The sequence below is a fragment of the Lissotriton helveticus genome, chromosome 11, assembly GCF_964261635.1.
Source record: "Lissotriton helveticus chromosome 11, aLisHel1.1, whole genome shotgun sequence".
In the NCBI taxonomy this organism is placed as follows: domain Eukaryota; kingdom Metazoa; phylum Chordata; class Amphibia; order Caudata; family Salamandridae; genus Lissotriton; species Lissotriton helveticus.
This window is the reverse complement of record NC_136072.1, coordinates 301,770,834-301,794,870: the sequence shown is the minus strand read 5'-3', so window position 1 is coordinate 301,794,870 and position 24,037 is coordinate 301,770,834. Positions and strand designations below refer to the sequence as shown.

Sequence of the window (24,037 nt, the reverse complement as noted above, 5' to 3'; positions counted from 1 at the left end):
ACCCTAATACGCAGACTCTACGATGCAGGAATCCAGGACAAGGCCCTCGACTGGATCTGCTCCTTCCTCTCCAGCAGGACGCAGCGGGTCAGACTCCCCCCTTTCCTCTCGGACCTCACACCTATCACCTGCGGAGTCCCCCAGGGCTCCTCCCTCAGCCCGACGCTCTTCAACGTCTACATGGCTCCACTTGCCCCCATCGTCAGAACCTACGGACTCAACATCGTGTCATATGCAGACGACACCCAGCTCATCCTCTCCCTATCCAACGAGCCCAACACCGCCAGACGCAACTTTCGAGAAGGCATGGAAGCTGTCGCCAAATGGATGAAAAACAGCTGCCTACAACTAAACACCAACAAAACAGAAGTACTCATCATGGGCCCAAACCCCGACGCCTGGAGTGACACCTGGTGGCCCACCGCCCTCGGAAACCCGCCAACCCCCACAGACCACGCACGCAACCTGGGAATCATCCTGGACTCCGAGCTCAAAATGGACCGCCAGATCAACTCTGTCTCATCTTCCTGCTTCCACACCCTCCGCCTCCTTCGTAAGACCTTCAAATGGATCCCCCTCGAACACCGAAAGACAGTCACTCACGCCCTGGTCACCAGCAGACTCGACTACGGCAACGCACTCTACGCCGGAATAAACAAAAACCTCATCCGCAAGCTACAGAACATCCAGAACGCCGCCGCAAGACTGGTCCTCAACCTGCCAAAACACTGCCACATCTCCCAGCACCTGCGCACACTCCACTGGCTCCCCGTCGAGGCGAGAATCACCTTTAAGATGCTCACCCACGCACACAAGGCCCTCCACGGCACCGGACCAGCATACCTGAACAGTCGACTCAAATTCCACGCACCCCAAAGGACCCTACGATCAGCCCAGCTTTCCTACGCTGTGGTCCCCCGCACCAGAAAGACCAGATCGGGAGGCCGCTCCTTCTCCTTCCTCGCGGCCAAAGCATGGAACGCCCTTCCACTCCACCTCAGACAGACAACATCGCTCCCCATCTTCGCAAGAAACCTCAAAACCTGGCTCTTCGACAGACCCCCTCCTTGATGGAATGGAACCTGCACCCACCCCCACCCCTAGCGCCTTGAGACCCTTACGGGTGAGTAGTCGCGCTTTAACAAACTCCTGATTGATTGATTGATTGGGTGAGGAGCCGGAAGGTGATTCTCTTGTTGACCGGGAGCCAGTGCAGGTATCTCAGGTGTCCGGAGATGTGGCTGCGGCGGGGGATGTCCAGGATGAGTCGTGCTGATGTGTTCTGGATCCGCTGGAGTCTTTTCTGGAGTTTGGCGGTGGTTCCGGCGTAGAGGGAGTTGCCGTAGTCCAGACGGCTGGTGACGAGGGCCTGGGTGACCGTCTTCCTGGTCTCAGTGGGGATCCATCTGAAGATCTTGCGTAGCATGCGCAGGATGTTGAAGCACGACGAGGAGACGGCGTTGACTTGTCTGGTCATGGAGAGGGAGGAGTCCAGGATGAAGCCCAGGTTGCGTGCGTGGTCAGTTGGTTTGGGTGCGCTGCCCAGGGCGGGGGGCCACCAGGAGTCGTCCCAGGCGGAGGGTGAGGATCCCAGGATGAGGACTTCCGTCTTGTCCGAGTTCAGTTTCAGGCGACTGTTCGACATCCATTTGGCTACGTCTGTCATCCCTTCGTGCAGGTTGGCTCTGGCGGTGGCGGGGTCGTTAGTGAGGGAGAGGATCAGCTGGGTGTCGTCGGCGTAGGAGATGATGTTCAGGTTGTGCTGGCGTGCGATGGCTGCGAGGGGGCTCATGTAGACGTTGAAGAGTGTTGGACTGAGCGAGGAGCCTTGAGGGACGCCGCAGATGACTTCGGTGGCTTCCGATCTGAACGGAGGGAGGCGGACTCTGTGTCCTTCCGGCGAGAAAGGAGGTGATCCACTCCAGTGCCTTCTCCTGGATTCCGACGTTGCTGAGGCGCTGTACTAGGGTACGGTGGCAGACAGTGTCGAAGGCCGCGGAGAGGTCCAGGAGGATGAGGGCCGCTGTTTCTCCGTTGTCAAGCAGGGCTCGGATGTCATCTGTAGCTGCGATCAAGGCGGTCTCGGTGCTGTGGTTGGCCCGGAAGCCAGACTGCGAGAGGTCGAGGGAGTCGTTCGTCTCAAGGAAGGCGGCCAGTTGCTTGTTGACGGTCTTCTCGATGACTTTAGCCGGGAACGGGAGCAGCGAGATGGGGCGGTAGTTCTTGTGGTCGGTGGGGTCGGCTGATGGTTTCTTGAGTAGAGCGCTGAGTTCGGCATGCTTCCAGCTCTCCGGGAAGGTAGCGGTGTCGAAGGAGGTGTTGATGATGTCCCGCAGGTGGGGTGCGATGACAGCGTCGGCCTTGGTGAGGGCAGGGGTCTGTCGGGGATCCGGAGTGGATGGAGTTCATCGTGCGGATGGTGTCTTCGGTGCTGATCGGGGTCCAGGCGCGGAGGGTGGTGGTGGGGGGCGGTGGTTCGGTCGTGGCGTGCGTCGGTTGAGTGCTGAAGCTGTAGTGTATGTCCGCGATCTTGTTGTGGAAGTAGGAGGCGAGGGAGTTGCAGAGGTCTTGCGAAGGGGTGATGTTGTTGTTTCCGGCGTTGGGGTTGGAGAGCTCTTTCACGATGTTGAAGAGTTCCTTGCTGTTGTGTGCGTTGTTGTCCAGTCGTTCCTTGAATGCGGTTTTCTTGGTGGCGTGGATCAGCTGGTGGTGTTTTCGGGTGGCGAGCTTGTGCCACGTTTTAAGTTTGTGTCTATGAATGCTTGTATATTACTGATGTTTTTGTTGGATGTGCCACTGTTCTTCGTGTATTTGTTTTTTGCACATTTCAGTGTTGGACTGTGTGCGATCCTTTGTTTTTTGAGGTGTTGGTGCACCAGAATTTGTGTGCGTGTGTCTGCTCTAGTAGAAAATAATAATTCCTTGCAAGGCCCCAGGGAGGGAAGAGTTCATAGTATTTGAACAACTTTGTAACTCCCGTTCAAATCTCATTTATTCAATCTTAGAAACAGACCATAAAGTACAGGAGTAAAAAGAGATGCATTAAAATATACATACAAAACTCAGTTCGCAATGTACAGTTTGTAACTTATTTCCTGTAGAGTCTTGACCTTTTCTAAATGTGTAACCCATCCCTGTGTGCTTTCATCTTGCAATAAACCAGCACACAACCAAGGATTAACCAGACACTTGCACCTGAATCTTCAATTTTTTCAGATTCATTTTCGCCAAACTGACAGCACGGTAAAGGCAAATGCACATCACACAGTATATCTCCGTCAGGTGCCTAAAACAATTGAACTATCTGGTCATTCATAGTATATATCTATTTAGTCTGCTTTGCAGTTTCTCTCCTAAAGTATCCCAACGTGCTATCGTGCATTCCAATGATTTGTCAACCAAAAGAAGCTCCCTCTCTCTAGAAGGATCTTGTGACTATTTGTCACGTATGTAACAAATGAAGGAATGTGGCAACCCTATTTTTCTTTCTTTAACTATGTAAAGCTCTCGGACATCCCTAAGGACAATGTCTGTGCCATATAAAATAACAATGAAATAAAAATGAATGAGATGGGGTGTGCCCAGATGAGTGCAAGGTGACAGATGTGCCAGAGTGAGTGCATAGGTGAGTGGTGTGCTTTTGTGAGTGCAGGGTGTATGTAGCTCTTCAAAGCTAGACCTGGTAGTATTGCCAGTAGTTGTTTGGTAGTAAAACCCTCTCCCTTAAGGCACGGGGTCTACAAATAGACACTTTGCGATTGCTTAAATGGAATTAAGGTGTCTGACAAAAATCTGTGTCATAGTTTCTCAGTGGCCGTGGATGAATGGGGAAAGCATCTTGGAACATTTGAACCCACACTTCTGAGCATCTATTATAAATGGCACACCTACCGTTATCTGCTATTCCCACGCACAGAAAAAGTATGTTTTTAGATCTTTTAAGGAAAGCAGAAATGGTTTAAAAAGTCCAGAGAGGCAGCAGCCATGATCAGGCTTAGTTTGAAAAGAAGAAACGGTTTCTGTGATCCCTCTTGCACAGGAGCTCTGGTACTCAGGCTCTAACAAGGTTTTGGATTGTACGTGGTGGGGTGTACTGTCCTGCTGTGCTGCAATGTCCTTTGACGTTCACTTCCTCAAGGTGACTTGAGAGCTTCATTCTGCTGGGCCTTGCATTTTGTCTCCGCCAGTTCCAAGCAAGTTTGGCAGGACATAGAATAAATGAAAATAAATGGCTACATTTCCAGTTGAGATTCTGTGTCCCACTGACTTTATTGTACAGAAGAACTCTCCGGCAGATTAAAGCTAAACTAAAGGAATACTTTAATACAAATTGTTATTCGCCCACTGCACTCGGAGGGTTTGCTCCATATTGTAAATACCTAAGCCGCCAATACAGGTTATTGCTGGGTTTAAGGATGACCATTATTTGGACGAATTACACTTCTCACTCTCTTCCCAAGCAACCAAACACTGGGTCAAACTACTACCATAGTATACTAACATTCTCTTTTGGTCTCAACTAGTGCTGCTGCCATTCATACTTAAATTTGTACCGTGGCATACTGTCCCGGCATGTCACAAACCTGCCGCTCAGCAGCTACCCAGCCATGTCCTCTGTTTGCCAGGTAAACTATGACTACATTTGCTATACTAACTCACCTTCAGCTGTCTCTCTGGCTTTGGCACTATTCTAACGACCAAACCGACCACTGCTCAGTGGACATTCACATGTACAAGTTACTTTTATATTTGCTCATGTGAAAATGGAATGCACAAAAAAATGCTAGGAGTAGTTTCCAGGCCTACCTTTGTAGATTGTTCTAAATTTCATGAAAGTTATGAACCCGCATAAATACAAGACTATTAGCCTGATTCATCAAGCCGAAATCGGCTCGCAAAGGGCCAGATTCTGAGATTCTGGCCCTTTGCGAGCGCTATTTTTGCATTTGGGATTCATCATCCCAAATGCAAAAATCGGTAATAGCGATTTCTCTATTTTGCGAGGAATCACATTTAAGGAATCTCTATTTGAGATTCCTTAAATGCAATTCATCATCCATTTAAAATTTGCGAAATCGCAATTTCGGCCCGCTATTTACCGCGAGGTCAAACCTCGTGGTAAATAGCGAAAACTTAGAAAAATGCTTTTAAAAGCATTTTTCTAAGTTGCATGCTGCACACACACATGTCCTTTGGACATGTGTGTGCGCAACACCTGTTTCGATTTGCATTTTAGGGGTGCTACAGGGTGTCCTCTGGACACCCCTGGCACCCTTTAAATCGCTATCTTATTTGCGATTAGCAAATTGCTAATCGCAAATAAGGAATACTCCCCATTCATTCCTATGGGCCTTTTGGCCCATAGGAATGAATGGGGAGTTATTCCTTATTTGCGATTAGCAATTTGCTAATCGCAAATAAGGAATGTGTAGGAATCGCATTTCTTTATGCAATTTGTACATGAATCCCGTTTTGCAAGTCCTTAATAGCGATTCGTTATGAATCGCTATTAGGGGCTCGCAAAACGGGAGAATGATGAATTAGGCTGTATATCTGCAAGTGCACTTTTGTGACTTTGTTAAAAAATCTGTTCACTAATTACCAATCTTGCTTACGCACTTTTGCATGTAATCAGTGAGCACTCGAGTAGCTTTATAAGTCACCTCAAGTTGTTAAATTGTGTAAAGATGTTTGCATGTTTTTATTCTGGGACCACTACCAGTAATGGAAGCTAAGCTCACAGTTAATTCACTGCAATTCTTCAGAGTTCTTGCCCTAATAGTAGCTCTTTGGATTGTTGAATCTTCTAAACATCTTTGAACAAGTTAGACATAAGATAGGGTACTTGCTTTAATGGCAAACAGTTGTTCATAGATCCAACCTGTCACCTGAAAGTCAAATGGTCTGTGCTGTTGGGGTTTGGGTTTACTTATCTAGTGGACAAAATAAACTTGACACTTGTTGTCCTTGACTTCAGACAATATGCCATGGGTGTCTGTTGATAGAAATTCCTCATTCCTGCATTCATATTCTCTCTCATACGCCATGCCTACTAGGCTTCAGGCAAACTGTTACTCCAGCTATCCATGGCTCTTCCATGGCATTCCTGAATCCCTCAAGTGCACACCTCCGCATCTTGGGCGCTCCATACTTTGTAGGAAACATTTCAGGCCTACATAATTTCAACAAGCATTTGCAATGCAATAGGTCTCGCAGTTGTGAGAGTTTGAGCTATTGGCATTGTAAATGGCAATGCATTTTAATTACGTGTTGGTTTTTAAAACATAAATGAAAGGCATTGTCATTTACAATGCCAATAGCTTAAACTCTCGCAAATGCGAAACCTATTGCATTGCAAATGCTTTGTTCATTGTGGAGTTACCTGGTCTGTCGGGAGCGCCAAGCCTTCAGATGGTCTTTCAGGCAAGGTTTGTGCTGTGCAAAGCTGCGCATATGCCCAGGATGTTGCAGAAGTTTGTAGGAAGGTGACCTGCGGCTAAAGAGCACACGAGTGTGTACAATGACTCGCACTCACTACTCCTTGAACTACGTTACTTAAACACAAGTTTGCTCGCACAGTGTATTTCACGAGTCCTGCACAAGTGAGGTGACGTGGGCCAGCAGCTAGTCTTACTGAATTTGGAACGCAGAGACCAGGGTTTGAATCCCGGGTGAAGCTTCGGCTACCAAAAGGCTCTCTTTCTGAGTAAATGGTTCCATCTGCCTGCGCTAAGATCATGTAAGCAGCTGACATGCTAAAGTAAATAGGACTGTAAGTAAAAATGTTATAATGTTTGCACACGCGCTTCTATTTCAATGAGTGTATCCATTTATTCACGCACATTTCTTGTCCTATGCACATAGCTGCCCGATTACCCAGGTTCACGCGTAATTTGATGCTCCAGTCCACTTTTTAGGTTTCGCCTCGCCGAAAGCTGCGTAGCAGACTTTCGCAAGGCGAAAACTTTTGAGAACAATATGTTGCTTATTCCCGCCTCTGTCTTCCATTGGCTAGCTCCATAAATGGAGGCTAGCCATTGGAAGACAGAGGCGTCCGTCATTCACCGAGGCGATTCGTGGGCGTTCCTGTGATGTTTTTCTCATCCAGCCCCTTTTAGGACGTCAGTGCGGCGGTGGGCGGGGTTTATTTTTTGGGTCGTCGACGTTTCATTTGCTAATTTCGTGGCCGACCGCCACCGGAAGAAGTCCTGGTGAGTGCTCCCTTCCCGCTGTCCGTGTGCCCGTTCCCGTTCCCGCCCCCCCTCCCGCTGTCCTTATGCCCGTTCCCGCCCCACCCCACCCCCCTCCCGCTGTCCTTATGCCCGTTCCCGCCCCACCCTCCTCCCGCTGTCTGTGTGCCCGCCCGCCCCCCTCCCGCTGTCCGTGTGCCTGCCCGCCCCCCCAACCCAAGGAAAGCCCCCACCACGTACAGGCCAGTGGGGATTGAAACTCTACAACCCAGCGATTATCCCCGCACGCCTCCCCGCAGCCTCTGGGCGCTATGCGGACGGCCAGGGAGGCCGAATAGATGATTCCTCTTGTAAAGACAGCAGCAGCAGCGCGTTCAGGCAGCCTGGAAAGGAGAAACAGGGTGAGATCCGGCGAGCGGGCCAGGGGAGTGTGCCTCCCTGCCAGCCCCCCTCCGGCTGCTTACCATTGCTCCCTTCTGATCCTGTACAGCCGGGGTCCCGGGATGCTCGTTGGCTCCAAGCTGCCCCGTGCCCAGAGAAGGCCACTCTTCCCCAGCCTGCCCCGGTCCGCGGTTGTTGAAAACTTTTTCGCTCTCTCTCTTCTTCTTTTCCTGTGCCTTGGAAAGCAGCGCAAGGAGCTGGGCAGCCAGAGGGAGGGAGGGGCTTTCCAGAGCAGGAGAATTTGGAGTATGATCAGGGCGAGTCCTGCTCGCAGTACTCCCGCCCTTCACGCGGGACACAGACGGGCCAAACCTCACTCTCTGGGCGTCTCAGTCCTGGGGATGAGCCCAACACGCTCGTTCTCACCTGGCCCTGGATCTATGCACATTAGACAAAATGCGCCCCCTCCAGACCCCCCTCGCCTTAATGACCATAACACCCCCGGCCACTTACCTTCCTTACTCACGGGCAGGGGAACTTTCTCTGCAGAACCGACATCCCACAAGTGCTAGATATGTAATGAGAGGGGTTTGGTGCTCCCACCCAAATTAGTGTCTTCCCCGGGGGTACACGTGAATCGGCAGCATGACTGACGGCTTCTGCCCTGCCCTGCTTCTGGGGACAGACTGGCGCAGAGCACATAGCGCCTCACAACGGTGCATCTGTTGGCGCTGCAGGTACACAGACGCAGCTAGTCTCACAGAGCTGAGAGGACCAATATACATGTACATCTGGGCTCTAAAACCTGCAATGAGGCACCAGGGTTACGTGCACTGCAGATGCAAGAGCGGCTATCCGAGGCCGAGAGGTGTGTGTGTGTATATATATATATATATATATATATATATATATTAACAAAAAATATATGCTGATAGGCAGGGGCCCGGCCAAAATTAAATTAAACCAAGAAAACTTCCGCCGCTCACTCTTCCAACATGCGACCATTTGTGTTAATTTCTAGGTTGGCGAAGTTTGTATGTGCACGTGAAACCGGCAGTATATCTCTGGTAAAAGCACAGCAGTATCCCACACGGCCCCTACTGCCACGCGCCATCCCCAGTCAGAGAGCCGGCAGGGTTATTGGGCCAGGGCTGGATCTCTCTGGAACAGCAAAGACAAGCCCAGCCCACCTTATCAGTGCCTATACTTCCAACCTTGAGTAGCGCCGCGCTTGCTTGCCTTGCCTTGCACTAAGTGAACAACTTACAATTAAATGTACCTGGCATGCGTTCACAGTGCCTGTGCCCTGCTGGAAAATTCACGTGCACTTTGGGAGCGCAGTTCACGCGGCGCTACATAAAACTCACAGCGTACACGCATAAAAAAGGTGGTGCTGTTTAAAGTACACACAAAATATACATGCAGAAGTGGTCGTATGGGGAAGACGAGTCTCCCATAAGAATACTGTCATAGCAGCACGGCCACAGTTCTAAACTGGGCAGCTAAAATTGGCTGAAATGCAAATCTAAATTTCACTTATTTCGTGATGTCCATGTGCAAAATTTAGCCGAGGTCCTCGAGCAGCTCCTTATAGAATTTCTCTGGCTAGAACAATCCCAATGAGCTCCACAGTGCTTTTTTGGTCAGCAAGCGCCTAGAAGCAGTCTAGTGGTTCTTAAAGTGCTGTGTGAGGAAACACTAAATGCAGTCAAGTATAATCAGAAACGAGGCCCTACGGATTTCAATGAGCTTTGATTGAGTAAAGTTGGGAGACAAGGGTGCACAGACAGATGTTGTAAGGTAGTTGAGGAGTCACTCACCAGCTCTTCTGTAGCGGGTGACAAATCCTTTCTTTAAACCATAACGCTTTACGTGGGGTTGCGCACCGGCCCTGCAGATGCGCCCCGCTCCGTTTTTAGGTTTCGCCTCGCCGAAAGCTGCGCAAGCAGACTTTTGTGCAAGGCGAAAACTTTAGTTTACCATTATGGACAAAAGTCCCGCCTCTTACCGCCTCTCACTTCCATTGGCTAGCTCCATAAATGGAGGCTAGCCATTGGAAGTGAGATCTGTCAATCATGGTCCGAGGCGATTCGTGGGCGTTCCGGGGATGTTTTTCTCATCCTGCCCCTTTTAGCACGTCATGCGGCTGTGGGCGGATGTTATTATTTTTTTTTCGACGCCATGTTTTGATCATTTGCCGGATCAATGTCCAGGTGAGTGCGCCCCCCCCCTCCCGCTGTCCGTTTGCCCGTTCCCGCCCCCCCCTCCCGCTGTCTGTGTGCCCGCCCGGAACGCACGTCATGCGGCTGTGGGCGGATGTTATTTATTTTTTTCCGACGCCATGTTTTGATCATTTGCCTAATCAATGTCAATGTCTGCAGAGTGCTAGGGAGTGCAGAGTGACTGCGGAGTGCTAGGGAGTGCAGAGTGACTGCAGAATGCTAGGGAGTGCAGAGTGACTAGGGAGTGCTGGAGTGCAGAGTGACTAGGGACTGCTAGGGAGTGCAGAGTGCAAGGGAGTGCGAGGGAGTGCAGAGTGACTAGGGAGTGCAGAGTGACTAGGGAGTGCTAGGGAGTGCAGAGTGACTAGGGAGTGCTAGGGAGTGCAGACTGACTAGGGAGTGCTAGGGAGTGCAGAGTGACTAGGGAGTGCTATGGAGTGCTAGGGACTGCAGAGTGACTGCAGAGATTAAGCTAATGGCAATGTAAATGACAATGCCATTTATTTATCTGTTTTCAAAACCAACACATAAATACAAATTTTGTCATTTACAATGCCAATAGCTCTAATTTTTCCAAAGGCGAAACCATTGCATTGTAAATGCTTGTTTTCTTTGCTACAACTTCCAGAATGCAGAGGGAAATAAGGGGCGTATTTTAGTAGGCATATGAGCCAATCGTCTGTTCCGTTTAATCCGCTGCTTTGCTTTCACTTTCGTCCTCCCACTTGCTCAGCACGCTGCATGCTGCTCCAGGCTCACGAAGCACGCGCAGCAGCGGTGTCCAGGCCGCTCCAAGTATGTTCCACCCGGTCACCGTGGCCGGGCTCTTCTGCTGCCCCCGGCCTTCTGCCACCCACTGGCAGGATTACAACAGGTGAGAGCGAGGCGGAGAGTGTGGCCTGAAACGCCGGAGGGAAAGCGAAAGCTTGGGGGGGGGGGGGGGGGGGAGGTGTGTGTTAGTTTTTTTGTGTGTGTTTTTGTGTGGGTGTGTGAAACACCGAGAAAGCTCGGGGTGGGTGTGTTTGTGTGGGGGTGTGAAATTCCGCGAAAGCAGGGGGTGGGTGGGGTCGGTGTATGTGTGTTTGTTTTTGTGTGTGTGCGCGTGCTTGCTGGAGGAAGGGGGACAGTGGGGTGTGTGTGTGCGCGGGCGCACGATCTCTATTGCAGGAGGCTGACTTGCCTCAGAAGCGGGACAGGAGCTGAGCACAGCGTGTGGGTTTATGTGCGCGTACATCTGCTCGAATCGCAAAAAGCTCTGTGCGTGCCCATCTCCTGTCCCACTTCCGAGGCACGTAGACAACAATAAGCCTCGCTAGCGACATCAGCGCTTCGCGCTGCTAACGCCAGGCTCGAACTAAAAAGAGCCAAAAAATTCATATTAAATCTGCTTCTCTCCTCATGAGACCTGAATAGTAGGTACGCAACTCATCCACTGAGAAGATACCTCACTAATGACCTCTTGTTCCATACCCCTTATACCACATCTTGAGACCAGGCCTTTTCTCAATATTACCTGACTGCCTCATGCTCCACAATACTGGGCTGGTAGAAACTTGTTGCCTCTTTCAACTCGCAACCACATAATTGCTATAAATATTCATAACAGCAGAAAGATTCTCATCTAGCCTAACCGGCGCTCAGTCTGAATTTTGAAAACTTTCAGTAGCTCAAATATTTATTTAGAGACTTCCCCCACCAAATGTGCTCTCCGTTCCAGCAGCCAATGTGACCTCAAACCCCCAAAGTCCTACTCTCTTGCTCCCCACTATGATGTTCCTTCTCCCCTTTATTCTGTCAGTGACTCAGTTACTTACACCCATGCATTACTGGGTGACCTCAGTTCAGGATCTGCAGTTAGGGCCTGTAACATACACAATCTCACCTTAACCAATGGCCTCTGTTTCCTTGCTATAACGGAGACCAAGTTTAAGAATTGCTTAGCCCCAACCATAGCCAGCCTCCTACCCCCAATTATAACATAGTGATGAAAAACCAAGTTAAGGAGTGTTGATGTAGCATTGATCCATCCTGTTTCCTTTGGCTATTAAGGAACTCATTCACATGCACATTCTTTCAATACCCCCTGTCGATGGCTGACACAACCCTGTCACTTCACTTGTCAGTACATACATCTGTCAGCCACATAGAAAAAAACCTCCCCTTCCACCCCTTAATCTTCCCTGGCTTGTCCTATGTTTATTAGATCGAGCTTTTATTCTGGGCAAAGTCAAAAGTCAAAAAAAAGTTTTATTTGTGTTGGTACTCGACAGAGGACCACAAATTATAAATTTTTACACATTCAAATTTTTCAAATTTAAAAATTCCATTATTTTTCAATATAAAGGTAAAAAGAACTTAAAAAAATTATAAAAATTATAGCATACAAATTCATTCGGAGGCTGCTTGCACAATATCATAAGTTCCTTCACCGTTGTAATTCTGCAGGAACGATAGATAGGGTCTAGGTATCTTGCACGGGCTATGGTTACATTAAGATTAGGACATACGAATAATAAATGCTCAACATTCTGAACACCCCCTTCGCATAGTGTACATTTTGGCGATCTTCCAGATAGCCATCTCGATGTAAATGCTAATACAGGTAGGATGCCCAGTCGAAGCATAGTAATCACCCTCCTCGCACCATGCGTTAAGGTAAACCCAGTGTACGGCTGGATTTGTTTATATTCCAGTAGGTCTGCAAAGGGTTTGTAAGTAGATAGTTTATTACAATGTTCAATGTCTAGTTCATAGCTCAGTTTTGGAGTAAAACATTTTAGAAAAAGTTTCATTTGCGCTGTTGACCAGGTGAGCAGAATGTCTGGACTGATGTTTGCCATTTGGAATGCAACAATCATATTCTCTTGAAAAATTTGTTTTTTTGCTTCCAACCCAAAAGTCTCTTTTTTCAGCAATGATCTTAAAGTATTCTCTTTAGCATGCAATAGGTTGTAGGCCCACCTGATTACATTGGCCACTGCTGTAGCATAAGCGCTTGTGATGGATAATTCTAATCTCAGTGCTTGAACAGGTACAGAGACTGAGACCTTCATGATCCTTCTTAGAATTTTTCCTTCTTTGCGATCCATAAAGCCCCATTGCTTTATTGGGATATACTCTGTCGCATAAGATAATACAGGCGGTATTTTTACTCTGTAAATTTTTAGCATTGAGGAAAAATGCCTGTTCCCAGTGGCACTGTAGAGTCTTGAAAGGGCCGTGGCATGTAATTCGGATTTCCTTTGGAGATTTTTTATCTGAATTGACTTTTTTGACTTTTGACTTTGACTTTTTTTTCTGGGCATTCTGAACTTTTGGGCAGTTTTCCATCCAACACTTACACCCAGAATGTCATTGGTGAGGTTGAGGCCCTTGATTTCTGTTAACTCGTCAGCCAACAAACATATGTATGTGGCTATTGCCTGAGCCTGTAGTTCACCCCAATGATGGAGTTGTAGTTCGTTGTTATCTAGAAATTTCCTTGGACTGATATCATATTCTACGTCAACATCAAACTTCGCGTGCTAGAGTCTGAACAACATGGGTTGGACAATCTGGCTCCAATCTACTATCTAAAGCTGTCCCCTGAAATCCGCAATTAGTACACTGAGGATTTGTGTCACATGAAACATTAAGGCAGTGTGCCTGAAAAAACGATTGATCAAATGCAACCTATCAGCTGATCGTAAGGCATGTTGCATACATTCCAGAGTCAGTGAAGAAGGATTTTCCCTTGGCGAACCGATTTACGTTAAACAACCCAAAATGGTTGCCAAGCCACCTGCAAATCTTGGACACCTCGTCAAAAATCAAAATAGAAGACACAGTAGTGGACCATATTTTGCCAAAGAATATAAAAATCAAAAGAAGCACAGTGGGGTACAAAGGTACCAGAGAGGTGGCTTCTTGAGAATAAAAAAAGAACGAGGATAAGATGTACGAACAGACCAAGATGAAGGTTTGAACGTTTTACGCAAGAAAACCCACTAAAGTAAAACCCTGCGTTACGTGAACAGGAGGTCTATGCCCGCTGCACCCAACCAGTTCCCAAAAATAGGAGAGACTTATTAATGTAGTCTTGATAAAGATGGTAAAGCATCAATAAAAACAATCGAAACGCGTCGACGCCCCTCTGCACGATCAAGGGACCAAAAACCTAGCCTGTATACAAAGAATTAAATACGTCCAGGACTTGGTTTTGTTTATGTTAAATCTCAAAACGTGCATAATTTAATGACAAGCTTTATGTCTTTGTATGTCTCTCCCTTTTTCTTTGTATCCTCCAGTTTAATAACGCCAAATGTAAATTGATTGTGTTTTTATTTTTATTTTATGTGTATTAGAAATTGTATTTTTATGAAATTGTTTGAGATTTTAATGTAGGCGCGCAATGAGCTGTTTTTAACATAAAATTGTATTTGTAAAGAAAATTTATAATAATAAACAATGAACTACATTGCTGTTGTAAGAGTGTACTAGATAGTGAAGGATCTAGTGGCCTTAACTAAGGTGGCTTGGACAACCATTTTGGGTTGTTTAACGTAAATCTGTTCGCCAAGGGAAAATTCTTCTTCACTGTTTAAAGTACCCTATTCCCCTGGCTGCAAGGGGGTCTTCTCAAATTTGAAACATACATTCCAGAGTCTACACATCTGCCTGTCCAAGAGCAAAGAGAGCGCAATGCCAAGACTGGATCACTGAGTCCACCAACTTCACCAAAGAACTTGTCCATATTTAGAAGGTGTTCTCCAACGAATACTCTCCCTTGTCGCCTGCTCCTTCCTTAAATCTCTGCAACAAATTTCTATTTGTCTTAACAAACAAAATGGCTACAATTTAAAAACACATAGCCTCCGACATTCAACCCACTCTCCACCCCTTTCCATTCAAAACTCACAGCGTAAGTCCGTAAGACCTAGCAAACTGCAGACCCATCTTCAGTCTTGCCATGCATTAAAGAGGCACTTAAAACTGCAGACACTCACCAAATAGTGCTCATCTAGAAACAACCCACATGCTAAGCATCTTCCAATCAGGCTTCAGACCGTCTAGGGGAACAGAGATGTCACTTTTAAACATCAAGGAAGGCCACCTTAATTTTAGTGGCCAAGTCTTTCTCTGCACAGTCATCCTGCTACATCTCTCCGCAGCATTTGTATCCCTTGATCTCAAGATAAACATTAAAATGCTGTCTACATTTGCGCCATTGGCGAGACAGTTGAGGCATGGCTCACTTCTTTCTAACAAGATTGCAGACAACCAGGTTAAGATAGTTCCTTTTCTCTCAAATGAAGCCTTCATCTCGGGGGCTTCCAGAGCTCTGTAGTGTCCCCTCTGTTTTTCAGTTCTTACGTGGCTCCTGCCTCTGCCGTCAAAGATTCAATCAAGTTTGGGGATCACATATAAGTAAGTTCCACCTCAGGGTTGTTGAAGAATACAACCAACTTTCTAAACTGGCCCAACATCATTACTTTTAGAAGTTACTTACATTTAGTACCCTTCATTCTGGAAAATTATATGTATTTTACCTGACAGTACTTGCTTATGCTTAACATTCTTTAAATACAAAGTTTCATTTCAGAAAGTGCTACTTTTTAAAAATGCTATTGAAAGAAGCGTTAACCTGTCAGTTTGTTTTCAGATTTAATTATTTTTTTTATCCTTCTATGTACATTATCAGCAGGCCTTTTTCTTCTACGAAGTGAAAATAACACTGAAATGTTTTTAAAGATTTTGTCTGTTTTGATTTAAAATATGAGCAAAGTGAACGTGTTCATCCTAAATAAGAGGCTGTTCTCTACACACCTTTGTACCCTGTAGGGGAACTGTTGCATGAATCCTGTTTTGAAAGTTCCTTTTTCTCCCCTTCTCTTTTATATGCGACGGAAGGAGCTTTGAAAACACCAGTTAGAAACATAAACAAAACATTCAAATTATCATTTCAGATGGCCAATGCAAATGCCTTTTACCTTTCCCTTTTTAGGTTTCGCCTGTTGAAAGCTGCACAAGCAGCGTTTCGCGCAGGCGAAATCTTTTGTTTTTCAGTATGGGGGCTTTGTCCCGCCTCTGTTTCCATTGGCTAGCTACATAAATGGAGGCTAGCCATTGGATAACTGAGGCGTCCGTCATTTTGCGAGGCGACTCGTGGGCGTTCCGCCGATTCTTTCCCTCTCCGCAACGTCATGAAGACGTGGCCACTGTGGGCGTGTACTTTTTTTTTTTTTCCCCCGATGTTTGTGTTCATTGTTCGTCTTGTTCCCTGTCCCGCTGGCTGTTTCCTGACCCTCCCTCCCGCTGTCCGTGTGCCTGCCCGCCCCCCTCCCGCTGTCCGTGTGCCTGCCCGCCCCCCTCCCGCTGTCTGTGTGCCTGCCCGCCCCCCTCCCGCTGTCCGTGTGCTTATCATCTCTTATTCTTGCTGTTTCAGTTGTATTTCGTCTCTATGGACTTCCTCTGCTACGGGACCATGTTTATTCTTTGCATTCTGTACAGCTGTGTAGCACACAAAAAAGTAACCATTCAATCTTCATTAACTGTTGATGAAGGATGATTTGGAAAAAAGCCAAATGATTTATTGCTAAACTACTGCCCTTCTGGCGAATTCGGGGTTGTGGGGGGAACGGGAAGGGGGAGGGGTGGGGTGGGCTGGGCTGTGGTAGTGAATTCTTTGCTGTAGTTATCCAAGTATGCATATTTTATTACTCAGGGGTCACAGGTCACTCAGGGAGCGAGAGCAAAGACCGTAATATGTGCGGCTTAAACATGAAGTTGCATTTTTCGTTGAAAAAATATGGCGGGCGCTGTGCCGCCCCCCTCCCGCTGTCCGTGTGTCGGCCCGCCCCCCCCTCCCGCTGTCCGTGTGCCTGCCCGCCCCCCCTCCCGCTGTCCGTGTGCCTGCCCGCCCCCTCCCGCTGTCCGTGTGCCTGCCCGCCCCCCTCCCGCTGTCCGTGTGCTTATCTCTTATTCTTGCTGTTTCAGTTGTATTTCGTGTATGCGTCTCTATCGACTTCCTCTGCTACGGGACCATGTTTATTCTTTGCATTCTGTACAGCTGTTTAGCACACAAAAAAGTAACCATTCCGTCTTCATTAACTGTTGATGAAGGATGATTTGGAAAAAAGCCAAATGATTTCTTGCTCAACTACTGCCCTTCTGGCGAATTCGGGGTTGTGGGGGGAACGGGAAGGGGGAGGGGTGGGGTGGGCTGGGCTGTGGTAGTGAATTCTTTGCTGTAGTTATCCAAGTATGCATATTTTATTACTCAGGGAGCGAGAGCAAAGACCGTATTATGTGCGGCTTAAACATGAAGTTGCATTTTTTGATGAAAAAATATGGCGGGCTCTGTGCCGCCCCCCTCCCGCTGTCTGTGTGTCTGCCCGCCCCCCTCCCGCTGTCCGTGTGCCTGCCCGCCCCCCTCCCGCTGTCCGTGTGCTTATCTCTTATTCTTGCTGTTTCAGTTGTTTTTCGTGTATGCGTCTCTATGGACTTCCTCTGCTACGGGACCATGTTTATTCTTTGCATTCTGTACAGCTGTTTAGCGCACAAAAAAGTAACCATTCCGTCTTCATTAACTGTTGATGAAGGATGATTTGGAAAAAAGCCAAATGATTTATTGCTCAACTACTGCCCTTCTGGCGAATTCGGGGTTGTGGGGGGAACGGGAAGGGGAAGGGGGAGGGGTGGGATGGGCTGGGCTGTGGTAGTGAATTCTTTGCTGTAGTTATCCAAGTATGCATATTTTATTACTCAGGGGTCACAGGTCACTCAGGGAGCGAGAGCAAAGACCGTAATATGTGCGGCTTAAACATGAAGTTGCATTTTTCGTTGAAAAAATATGGCGGGCGCTGTGCAATCCGAGGCATCACTGCCTTCTTTGTGAATAAGCAGCAGCCGAGCTATGCTGCTTCAAAGGCAACTTTGTGCTTCTTATTGACACCGGGCAAACGTGTGCACGAGCCCAGGCTTCTAAGTAAGGCACACAGTCATGTCAAGTCAATACTAACAGCAACATGTTACTTCCTGCATGCTAGGATGGCTGGGGCCACGCAGGAATCCCCCAGGGTCAGTATCACCAGACCTAAAGAACCAAAACCGCCCTGTTCGCCAAGTATTCACAGACAGATTATACAGTTAGCACGTACTCTACTTTAGGAACATTACAGCTTTTTGGAAACGTTTCAATTTTGCCTCTCCGGTGGTTTCAAAGGTTTGACTGTTCTGCTGTTAGAGCTGTATATAACTGCTCTCAACTCTGCAAATCCTTAACACTTTACATTAAGACATCAGGGTTATACAATCTTGTCAAAAGGTATTCAGAGAAGGCAGAAGATTAAAATCGAAACGGAAATAGATCAGTGCTTCCAAGATATAAAATCATGCACGAAGTTTGGGGCCATTAATGTTTTGTCAATGTTACATAATTGCAGAGCAGACCAGGAATTTCTCTGTACTTCGCCCACATCCTCCAAGAATCTGCCAAAAAGTAAACGCGCTGTATTTACTATAAAAGGCAGCTTGGCATTCTTCAGCCTCTATGCGATTCCGCGAGTTTTTTTATTTTACAGTTTTATATAGCGCGAACGTGCCCCAAAGGCTTCGGAGCGCTCTTCATGAGCACCGAATTATACATTACACAAGATCTGTATTTTTAAGAAACACGGGGAGATTAAGTAATTTGCACAGAAAAATGTTCAAACCAAACCGGAACTTCACCTGGTTCCCCATTCGAACTCAAGCCGTTAGGCCACAAAAAAAAAATCTCCAATATATGAAAAAGATTTTAATGTAAATGCCACAGTGCCCCCCCCCCTTTTGAACTAAAGCCAGCCCAAAGCAATTCCCAACTTCATTTAAATTTGTCTTGCAGAGGATTCTTTGCACAGCTACTGTTAAAGACTCGACAAATGTACACATGCTGAAGTACCCTGTTGTAAACTCTTTCCTCCCAGTCAGTCCCTGCCGCACCCTAGTGTGCTGTACTCTAACACTATTTGCACACGTGCATTAATCGCACCGAGTGGTGAACACAAAAAAACACTACTTACTGAGCGCCCCAAGTACTCCATCCTGCTGTGGAGTAGAGAAAATACAAGAAAAAACCCGCAAATTCCATTTGGCACCCAAATAGGAAAAGACCCCCTATTTTCAGCCACTTCATACAATTTATTTATTGTCAACCTTAAGTTCGACGAATACAAAATGGCAAAGAGAGATCGTTGGTGAAGTCAGGGGAAAACATCTTTGAGGTACTTTTGCTGCAACACATTTACATGTTAGTTCTTTTGTAAGTAGGGCGCCTAGAAGGTAGGGTGATTCAATCTAGCAGCCACTAGTAGTGATCGTACAATTACTGTAAAATTCTTTCAGATACAGTGGCATCTGCTTTAGTTGCAACCTGGCTCTCGAACACCAGGACGAAACACCAAGTGGCTGAGAATGGTATTCAGTTCCTTCTGGAACCTGTGGTTGTCCTGTTGTTGCCTGGTTAGGATAGTTTCCAGGCCCTCCTTCCTCATGGAATATGATCTCAAGAGGCATCTTGTTTGATGTTGGACCAGTGAGAATGTTATTACAGGGGCAAATTGCATTTCATACCTCTGTTTGGACATTGTGGATTTAGGGTCTTCAGTTTCAATCTGATTTGCTTTCCGACTTAACTGTTACTGGGTGAAAGCTTCCTCAAGTATTGGCTGTGGCACCAGTTTCCACGTCATAGTTAGAAAGAGGCCTTGCGGTCTCGAGGGGAACGATTAGGTAGTGTGCCATTGAGGAGAGCATATCAAAGTTCGAGCACGAACCCCCTCACCCCATCAAGACCATGATGCACAATTTTGCTTCATAATGAATACTATGTGACTAACAGTTTATCTATGTATTACTAACGCTTGCTTATTAGTTGCAGCGTTTTTCTTGGCAATGTAAATGACAATGCCATTTATTTATCTGTTTTCAAAACCAACACATAAATACAAATTTTGTCATTTACAATGCCAATAGCTCTAACTTTTCCAAAGGCGAAACCATTGCATTGTAAATGCTTGTTTTTCTTTCGTGTTAGAGATATCATTATATTCATAGGCAACACCAAGAGTCCTGTTCTATGTTTTGTAAGTGTAGATCATACCGTTTTGTTTGGTGTTTCACATTTATCAACTTCACCTTTCAAATTAATTAGTTGACCTCCTGACTCCTCGATTTGGGACTCTGATTGAAGAACTTCATCTTAAAGGCTTTTCTGTGTGCCATTAGTTTGGTATTGGACACTTATAGTTTCAAGATTTTCCTGAATGATTTTTGGGGGAACTTGTCTAATGATGATACCACAGGAACTGTTTTATGTATAATGAAATCTTCAACTTCTCATCTTCTGTTTCAGCTTACAAGACTGTGTCCGGTGTCAATGGCCCTCTAGTAATCTTGGATCAAGTGAAGGTATGTTGATTTTTTATTTTTTTTTGTTTCAAAGGCAGACTTAAGAAATTCAAATTTGTTTGTTAGAGAATGAAGCTACTTTAATGCCTGGCCAGCATATTGGCTTCCAAATGTACACTTGTTCTTAGATTTACAATTTCCCTAGCCTCCTATATGGATAAACATTGTTTTCAGTCGTAGCAATTCACTCTTTCGGTTACAACCACATTAATCACTTACTTTTTAAACAGCACCTAAAAGTACAAATACAGCATGAACTAGTTATCGTCGTTAAATTAAAAGAATGATCTAGACTAATTATTTTCTCTTTCTGTTTGTTGAATATTTTTTTCTTACTAGGTTTAACCATCTCGATAAGTTAGAATTTCATTGACCAATAGCTTTACTTAAATTACTCTTGGCTTTTTGCTGTTCCTGGAAGAGAATTTTTGACGAACTTGACTCCCTTCTTGTATATATTGGTCTTTCACTGCATTTATTCAGTTTTTAGTTAGCACTCATTTTTGTTCCCCCATCCACTTGTTCAGTTTCCCAAATATGCAGAGATCGTCCATTTGACACTTCCGGATGGTACAAGGAGGAGTGGACAAGTTCTGGAGGTCAGCGGCTCAAAAGCAGTGGTCCAGGTAAGACGACACATGTTTTCAATAGTTACTCTTAGACCTTATCCTTTTCGCATTAATGCTCCGTCTGTAGATAGAGTTTTCAGGTCTTCTATCCATTTTATTTTTCTCTATTGTCCTGAAATATATCCAAGGGACCTCTATTTAAAGGGACAGAAAGAGAGCTTTATACATTCTTTCCTTTTACAAACCATCTTTGTTTATATGCAGATTGTAACTTTGGTCCAACGAAAATTCCCTGCGTACATCCTAAGTGAGACATATCAGTTCTTCTGTGGTCTGACTCAGATCACCATACACGAGTCATTCAATGCTATGCTTGATCCTGGGATTATGGGCAACTACAGGTTCTGATTGGTGGCAAGCATGACCCTATGCAGTGCTCAGGAAGCCAAGCTGTGACCAGTTGAGTTTCCCTGTTGGCAGAACATGATTAAAGTGCATTAAGAGTTCAGAAATTCTGATGGTTCACAAAGGGCAAATTGTAATGCTTTGCTGCTTCTCTCTAACTTCCTTCTGATTAAAATTTTTGTTTGCTCGTCATCTCATTCCAGCTGACAAGTCTTTGGGCTCAATTACGAAGTCGGGCAGACCGATCGCAGTCTGCCCGACATCTAGGGCAGCGATCCAGCTGCTGGATTATGATGCCGACAGTCGCAGCGCAGCGGGCTGGGGTGGGAATACTGCAGCCTCTAACAGGCTCAAGGAGCCCGTATGGTTGGCGGTCTGAGCTTAAAACCTACAATGGAGGTGGTGCCTGCAGAGGCATCGCCGTAGGGATTAGGATGTCAGTTTCCAACTGGTTTTGCATCACGTTCTGACTCCCTTGGAAAGGCTTTCGGAAACCGTCTTTGGAGGGGGCTCTAGCATTGTCCACAATGTGGCCTGGGGGGTTGGGGGATTTGGGGGCATGTGTTGCCCCCCCAAACATCCCTTTTTCTGTTGCGGCTTGTTTTGTGGCCCTTTTCCAGGCCATAGCACAAGCTGCACTAGAAAAAGCGATGTTTACGACCGCCTGCCCGACAGTCGTATCATTATTGGACTGTCAGGACTGCCATCGTATTGAGACCCATATTGTTTATTTGAAATCCCTTTTCAAATTACAGGATTAAAAACAGAAAAATTCAATGAAAGCGGATGTTGGAAATGGCCCTTTTTTGCAGGGTTATCCCCCAAACTTTTTGCTTCTTCCTCCTATTTTTCCCTGACCTTTGTGTTGGGTTTAGGACTCTGGGCACTTTACCACTGCTAATCAGTGCTAAAGTGCATATGCTCTCTCTGTAAATTGTGTTATCGATTGGTGTTTACATGATTGGATATTTGATTTACTTGTTAGTTCCTAGTAAAATGCACTCAGTGTGCCAGGGCCTGTAAATCAAATGCTACTAGTGGTCCTGCAGCACTGATTGTGCCACCCACGTGAGTAACCTTAAAAAGGTAACTCAGACCTGCCATTGCAGAGTCTGCGCGCAGTTGGTAACTGCCATGTCACTTGTGTGAGAAAGTGGCTCTATATATACTCGACCAAGTAACTCCCTTATCCTGACTAGAGTGGTGGTTTCTGCCTGGCTATGGCACATGCCCTAGCCTACCAAAAATCCCATTTCTATCAGCTGTCTAATATATTGCGGAGTTGATGTTGCCCAACCTTGTGTAGTTCATCAGTAAAGGAACATTTATTTTTTCTTCAGAGAGGAGTTGGTGTACGTGCAAATAGAAGGGAATGATATATAAGTTTAGAGAACGTGGGGTGGAGCAACCATCAACATTGTTGCATGATGGAGGCATAAAGTAATAGAATGTAATCTACGATTAATGATTAATACTGAATGTAGGAATTTTTTAATGTCTATTCTGTTAACATTTTTTTTATTTTTGTTTCTTCTTGATCTCGATTTATTTTTAGGTTTGGTATTAGCCATGACCTATTGATTTTACTAAAGTAATATTTATAATATATTCACTTGAAGGGGGCTTTCATTCAGGCTATTATTCAGCCTATTATTATTCATTCATCTATTAGTCTGTTGTGTTTTCCACATTTTCTTCTGCCCAAAACATTACAGAATGGGGCTATGGGCCAGCCCACTTCAGTCTTTGGCTAACTTTCTGTGAGGGATGGCATCTTTCACAAGGAGCCTGTCCATACACAAAGTAATACTTATGAGTGCCAGGCACTATTATAGCAATGTATACTTTTTAAGTCCCCCAAAATATTTTTCTTTTAGCAGATGTTTTATTTTTTATATATTGTTGAAGTCCCAGCAGCTCCTCAACAATGTTTTACAAAACTATGACAATACAATCATTGGGCAAGCAACATTAGGCCTATTGGCTGTGCCATGGAATGCTTCTTATATTAAATCATTTGCAACAGATTCTTAAACCCACAAAGCATGTGTGCCTTTAGTTTATTAGACTTGTAATCAATTGCAGTCTGACCTGCCTCTTTAGTTTGCTGTGAAACAAATGAAAATATTGTTTCAATGTTCTCAACTGCAAACATTGAACCCACTCATTGCAAGTAATGTGCCTTCTCTCTTAAATTAAACAATTGTCACTTTTGGAACTTTGTTCTGTTAGAGCATGGGTACTCACAAACTTTCTCTCGAGGGCCGAATTTACAGTGTGGTTGTGGCTGAGGGCTGCACCGTTTGAGGCGGGGTCAGTAGGGGAGGGGCTAGAGAAAAAAAACTGTGACCATGAAGTTGAACACAGGCCCCTGCAGCGGACGCCTTCATCCACTGAGCCAACAGACCCGGCATACACACACATCTCTCTTTCTCTTTCCCTCTCTCCCTCTCTCCCTATCCCTCCGTTCCTCTATCTCTATCTCTCTCTCTCTCACCTCTCTTTCTCTCTCGGTCTCTCTCACCTCTCTTTCTCTCTCGGTCTCTCTCACCTCTCTTTCTCTCTCGGTCTCCCTCCCTCTCCTCCCTCCCTCTGTCACCCTCCCTCTGTCACCCTCCCTCTGTCACCCTCCCTCTGTCACCCTCCCTCTGTCACCCTCCCTCTGTCACCCTCCCTCTGTCACCCTCCCTCTGTCACCCTCCCTCTGTCACCCTCCCTCTGTCACCCTCCCTCTGTCACCCTCCCTCTGTCACCCTCCCTCTGTCACCCTCCCTCTGTCACCCTCCCTCTGTCACCCTCCCTCTGTCACCCTCCCTCTGTCACCCTCCCTCTGTCACCCTCC

At 46.2% G+C, this 24,037-nt stretch overlaps 1 protein-coding gene across 1 annotated transcript in view; it reads left to right on the top strand.

Moving 5' to 3' along the window:
• Window positions 1-24,037, top strand: part of ATP6V1B2 (ATPase H+ transporting V1 subunit B2) — a 134,447-nt gene that overhangs the window by 22,691 nt on the left and 87,719 nt on the right. Inside the window, exons 2-3 of the mRNA XM_078665421.1 lie at window positions 20,166-20,221; window positions 20,749-20,847. Coding sequence (XP_078521547.1) covers window positions 20,166-20,221; window positions 20,749-20,847 — 155 coding nt within the window. The remainder of the gene's footprint in view (window positions 1-20,165; window positions 20,222-20,748; window positions 20,848-24,037) is intronic.